Source organism: Antrostomus carolinensis, unplaced genomic scaffold, assembly GCF_000700745.2.
Source record: "Antrostomus carolinensis isolate BGI_N321 unplaced genomic scaffold, ASM70074v2 scaffold8765, whole genome shotgun sequence".
NCBI lineage: Eukaryota > Metazoa > Chordata > Aves > Caprimulgiformes > Caprimulgidae > Antrostomus > Antrostomus carolinensis.
Window position 1 is genome coordinate 65183 of NW_010315678.1, and position 6662 is coordinate 71844.

The window sequence follows — 6662 nt, forward strand, 5'->3', positions numbered from 1 at the left end:
AGGGCCCAACAAGCACAGCAGCCAGAGCATCCGGTGGAGCAAGGATCTTTGGCCAGGGTGGAAGGAAACAGTACAGAACAATAAGGGCATGAAGTTAGCTTTACATTTGCAGAAGCAGCTGACATGGTGCAACAGTTCATTGCAGCTGGAGGAGAGGACTTTTTCTCCCCATCTCAGCTCCTGGCCCTACCTTTTTCTCATATCAGATCTGACAGAGCTGGTCTTCCTCTGCCTCTGCACTATAAGCCAAACCTGCTGCTTTATTAAACTGAACTGTCCCACAGACAAGCACCAGAACGGGCACAAATAAGAAGGGTGGTAATGGGAGCACACTGCCAAATGGCAGGGGGAAGAGGGGGATGGGCAGAAGCACCCCAGCCGCAGGGGAGTGGTATTGCAGCAACCCACCATGCCTCGGGAAGTCACGCTTTAAATTCCCGGAGAGTAAGAAGGGAGGGTATTTAGCAGAGAAAACAGAAACAATCTGCTATCTGGCCACACATGCCAACAGCATAGCAACAGTTGTTTAAATGTCTTTTCCTTGTCACTTTTTGAATTTGAGCATTTTCAAGTTTAAGTATAAAGCATAACACTGTGAGAAAAACCCAGCATCTAAACCAGGAAACTACTTCACAAAAAAAAGATATGATACAAAATGTCAAGCTAGTTTTGGCAAAGTCCTGTGAAAAGAGGAGAGAGAGCAGTTAAAAATCTAACACACCATTTGCTTTTTTATTTTAATTAGGTATAATAAGTGTACACAAAAGGATGCATCAGCATTTTTGTTCATCTTAAGTATCTTATGGTAGGGGAAGTAGATACCTGGCATGAGGGAGGTCAGAAGTATCAAGACTGGTTTGAAACATTTCAAAATGTCATGCTAACAGGACATTAAGGGAAGCTTTTAAAGCCATCATGGAGAGGGCTTGGTTAATATCAGAGCCATAATCCACACTACACACAAGTTTGACATGGACTGAGAAGTAATCTTCCTTATATCTCCAGGAATATATCCTAACATATCCAGGAACTTAATATGTGAAGGCTACAATAGGGTTAGCACAATGGCATTTTCTCTGATTTTTAATTAGTTCATTGACTAAACAAATTGTTAGACATTAAGTGCAAATTGCTGCGCTACTTTTCACACTAAATTCATTTTTAGAAAGAGTTTCAGTAAGGCTGAAGGAGAGGCAGCATTTGAGATATTAAAAACCAGTCTAGCACCAAGCAACTCCCAAACTCCAATTCCATAACTGCTCTTTGGTGGATGCCTTTTGGGGAACCAAAAAAACCCAAAACCCAAAACAGAACAAACAAAAAAAACCCCCAAACAACAACAACAAAAAAAGGAAACAGAAAGAAACAAAATCACAGTGTATTGCAACAAAAGTGACAAATGCCCAACACCCTGGATAAGTAAAAAAAAAAAAAAAAAAAAAATCCTGAGTTCTTCATTTTCTGAAGCTACACATGGTTGAGATGTGAGTTACAACCAACAATTTCAAAGAGAAGGACAACATTCTACCTGTTACAGTGTTTATGAGAACGTCACACTCCAACATATTGGGGACTGTATATTATCAAAGTACTTTTGAAAAGCAGCCACCTTAAACAGACAGTACACTGCCTTCTTCATCCTGCCAACAGTCCAATAACGTATGTTCAGTGTAGCACCGCACTTCAGGAGTATTATTAAGTGCCCTCAAAACAAAAGCCTCTTTTACAATTCTCATCAGCTATGCTAATGGATTCTCCTCATCTCCCTCACAACACACATGCGGTGAAAGGTTACTCCAAAAGAAGAGGTTGATTTACGTACCTTACCAAAGGGATCCAGGAATTAGACTTTTTGCAGTGCTTTGAAGGCACAGCAAACTGAGGTTGGAAGTTTTCCCCGGCTGAAATGTGTATCTTGTATTTCTCTACCTTTCTGCAGCACTTGCAGGTGTTCTTAGCTGGCCTAATTCTGCTCCTTCTGGTATCACTGAACACTACTTCCTGGGGGTCACCAAAGCTGACACTAAATGCCTTGACAAAGCTTTGCACTACATGTACAACAACCTCAACTCCACTCGCAGCTAGATGCCATTCCCCATCCCCTGTAAGCACAAGACAGCTGTTGTAAAAAAAAAAAACAAACAACAAACCAACAACAAAACAAAAACCAACAAATTAACATATTTTAAATGTATTCAACCTTGCACCCTTTCCTTCTGTAAAGCAACTGAGATTTTGTAAACTAAATGCATATTCTAGTTCTGAGATGTCTGCATTTTCAGTATATGAAAAGCGTATCAAACTGAAACAACAATGGACAAAAATGTGATCTCATTTGTATGACCGCTTATTTACTGTTTTAGAATTCTGGAGAGTCTTACACACAGAATTAGAGAGCATTTAGTTTTTAAACTAAATTTCTTGGCCTAGCAAAATGAAAGCTGATGTTCATGACTTCTAGGCAGGTACTTCTACAACTTCAAAGTAGTCATTGGGCAGAATCACATAGCCTTTTCCTGCCAATATGTCTTTTTCTTTCTGAAACTGAACGATCTCTCTCAGTTTTTCAATTTGTCTTTCCTGACGCCGGCATCGCTGTTGCGCTGTCTTGAGCTTCTTCCGCAGTTTTTCAACTTGTTCCTCCAGCTGCTGAATTCTTTTTCGCTGGTGAACTGTATCCTCTACGGTATAGTTGTGATCACAAAAAACCGCAAGATTGCTAGGGGTCTGGAGAGGAGGCATCAATAATCCAATACTTGGATCTACAAACCTGGCATCTATTTGAGATAAGTGAAAAGAAGGAGTTGATGGAGACGGTGGCAGTACTGGAGCTGCTGGCGGTGGCGGCGGTGGTGGAGGTGGTGGTGGTGGCGGAGGTGGTGGAGGAGGTGGAGGAGGATCTTCTGGCTGTTCCGCAAACTCTTCAGGCTAGAATCAACAAGAAAAAAAAGTACGTTTTCATGCTTAACATTATTTACAACACAACTCCCTTACTACAGCCCCAAAATAACATAAACAACCAGGACTGAAATTAATAAATTTCAAAGCCTACATTTTCAAAATATAAACAGTTCTGGGCCCGTTTTGTTTAGCTTATAAACTGGAGATATTTTTAAGCAGTTTTGTTTTCAGGGCTCTTTGAAACCCAAGTCCTTGATGTCTCAAATAAATAAAAAACTGAAGAATGCAGCAAATTACTCTCAGTTGAAGACTTAGGTGAAACACATATCCATGACTAGCTAAGAAGCAAGAACACAGGCTGCAGTTCAATAAATGGACCTAATAACTTGTAAGTGCCATCCCATTCCCTTTTGTCCGTCCTCCTTTCTGCTGTATCTTACCATTACATACTTTGAACCTATCAGCTAACTTAATCAAAAACACAGCAGAAGCAGATCATCTTCTGCTGAGGCAGAATAAGGATCATCCGCTGAGGGGGGCTGATAAGCTGACAGAGTGGAGAGGCAGACACAGCAAGGTCTGCTTCTCATCAACTGGAAGGCACTGTGTCACTGATTTCGAACTGCAGTATAAGGGTTTGGTTTCAAAAGACATGAGGAGCCAAAGCAGCCCTCCCAGACCTGGTATTTACTCTTTGCTCAAACATAGTAATTTGCTAAGATGACGGAAAGTCATCTCCTGCCATCACTGCAGAAATTTTCTGTCCTTTATTAAAAGTCAAAGCAATGCAACAGGAGGTACATCAGCACTGGAGTGTGGAAGGAGTGAGAAACAGCACTGCATGGCTGCCAGATGGGATGGAGAAGGGAGATGCATGATTCTCCCTTTTGGTAGCAGCAGCAGAATATCGATTGGCTCAATTCCACACGAAGCTGCAGTCTTTATCACACTGCTCTTGATAGGTTCACTTGTACAGTTCAGGAAAACACAGAGCCCACCCCACGTGAGTAGAGGGCAGAGAGGAGAATCAGATTCTTTCCACCCCAAAGGAACGCAGTACAATTCAGAAATGTTTCTGTGCACATGACAACAAAAAAAGCACTTGTTCAAACAAAAGAGCTCGCTCAGCGCCTGTCAAAAAGAAAGCCCAAGACATTCTCAGTGAAAGAGGCACTGAACCAATTTTCTAACTACCCACCTGTTGCCAATATTGTTACTACATATAAAAGTGTAAGGACAGGGACAGCATTGACTATAAGAGCAGCTGTCAATCCTCACCATCTAAGTATCTGGCTCACCAGATCTGAAGGTCATTAACTTCCTCGACTTAACATGCAAACAAGCCAGTACTTGATACTGGGGGGGGGTATAGACATTCCTCTTGTACAAGCTACTTGGCAGACAGTAACTGAGAAAGCAGTTTTGTGATTGGTGTTGAAGGGAAGTTTCATAAGCACTCAGGTATTATCGATCACTTTAAAATATAAACCCAGCCAGCTACCACTCTTATTTCTCAATTGTAAGAGATCACTGCTAACAGTGTGCTTGTCTAATTCACAGGTGAATATTCTAAAGAGTCTGATGCTATCAGCTATCACTTTAAAACTTTTGTACTAAAAAAAAAAAAAAAAAAAAAAAAATAAAAAAAAAAAAAAAAAAAATACAAGACAAAGATGTAATTGATAAAGGGGAATTCACCCTTGTTGGAAATACATGCAAAAATCAGATCATTGCCAAACAGCTGAATCCATCCAGGGACTTCCATTTGCAGCTCATCCAGCACAAGCTACCTCTATAAATATGTTACTATTGTCACAATGTACCACGGAGAACAGACCATGGCTATCGCTGACACATCATAAGTGAATTCTAATTACTTCTAACAGTCAATAAATTATTCTCCTAACATATAAGTAAAGAAAAAAAAAATTTCAAATTACACAATGCAAAAGATAAAAACTTGCATTTCAAAAGCAGTGAGGATTTGCTTCCAAAACAACCACTACTATTCTTCTTTGTTACTATGTTATTTCTTGAAGATACGTGGCAGTTCATTTTAAAGTGCCGTGAGACAAACAGAAATACCACTAAATCCTTCTCCATAATTAAAAGGCACTCTTTCACTCTTTTGTGTTTTTGTTGATCCAGGCATGATAACGAAATGGGGAATGTGCCTCACCACTAATCCCGTGGCACCAAAGGCACTTTCGCAGATTACCCCATACACCCATTCAGCTTCCAGACTTGTAAAAAAACTGCAACTATTTTATATGTGACAAAGAACATACGTGTCGTACAGACAGCAGGGAAGTATAATCAAACAAAAAGACTTAGCAAAGCCATATTTACCTGGAAATTGTCTATCCTTCCTTACATACCTTCTGCTTATATTCTCTTCTCTGTTATTATCCACTTTCCATTTTTCAAGTACATTCCCTTTTTATTTCTGCATCAAATCGAATATTGTATAAAAAGAGAAAAGTCACACGAGCACAAGTCCCAGTTTTCCTCTGTGCACTCTGTCCCATTACAGTCTTTCCCCCTTAGACCTACCATATCCATTCTCTCCTTTGCCACTTCCTCTACAGCAGAGCAGCAAGAGATTTAATATATCCTTTATAGGAGTTAAGAAGCATTTTTTTTCCATTCTTGTCTTGCAGTCATTACATCAAGAAGGAAGAACTCATAACTGACTCACATCTCAAGGCAAGCTGCCTGAGCAGCACAGTGAAGGGAGCAATACATCTGACAGGAGGCTACCATCAGAAGTTCAGAGACAGATGCTAGGGACCAGTCTGAGGGCAAGACAGACATGGTTTCAGCACAGGCAGATAGCAGGTACAGCTACTGTTGTGTCCCTCTGTTTGCATCTCTCTTTTAACTCTGCAAAGCCAGTGGACAGAGCCCTTCAGAGAGGACAGTTAAGTTTCAGAACTAATGTCCATCCTCTCTTCAACGTTAGCAGTAGCCACCAGCTCATATGGAAGAGCAGAGCGCAATTTGCAAGTATTGAAGGCTCTCAAACTCCAAACACACCACTAACACAGCTGAACAACTTAACTACAGGGCAATACTTCCTTACTTTGCTGCCACGCCACTTAATTCAGCACAAGGTTTTAACCAAAGTTGTGCTGCTCAGGCTTCCACATATGCACACAAGAGCTGATCAGAGCTACTGTACATCTGTACAATGCTCCATGTGCTCCAGAGCCTCAGACAGCCTACACCTTCACTCTCTCTGCTCACCGAAAAGCGAATGAGAACAGCTGTTGGACGTGTTTAGCACCACCACAGCCCTGCAAGTGCCTTCAGGTGCACGTACGTGCCCAGCCCGTATCCTTTACGATCTGCATCTCCTCCCGGCTGCTCTGCTGCATCAAGCCAGCCTGGGCTAATACAGGCAACATATGCCTGTACGCTCCGGCATCTCAAGCGGTGCTGTGGGTTTACCTTCTCGCTGGGTTCCGTGTAACAGAATATCGTGGGCACAGCGTTTTCCTTCAGAAGCTTGTTGTTGCATTCCCTTTTAAAGCAATCGGGAGTGAAGTGCTCTGAGCAAATGCTGCTGTACTTGGTTGGCTTGAAGTTTTTCCTTTTCACAGCAGCTTCCCATTTTTTGCAAAGATCGGGTCTTGTAAGAGGAAACCTGCAGGTAAGAAAAACGTACAGCTTTGGGGACAGTTTTTAACCCCCACACAGGGTGGTGTGACAGCTCAGCGCGGCTGTGTCTGACCGCACGATCGCTTCGTTTTACCTCTGAC

The 6662-nt window shown here is 41.7% G+C and overlaps 1 protein-coding gene across 1 annotated transcript; it reads right to left on the bottom strand.

Moving 5' to 3' along the window:
- Positions 1-2209: 2209 nt before the first annotated feature.
- Positions 2210-6547, bottom strand: LOC104524981 (THAP domain-containing protein 1; the record flags this gene model as incomplete). Its single annotated transcript, XM_010168016.1, has 2 exons — positions 2210-2928; positions 6352-6547. Coding segments are annotated over 2 exons (667 nt in total), but the record flags the coding sequence as incomplete, so codon positions are not given.
- Positions 6548-6662: the final 115 nt, after the last annotated feature.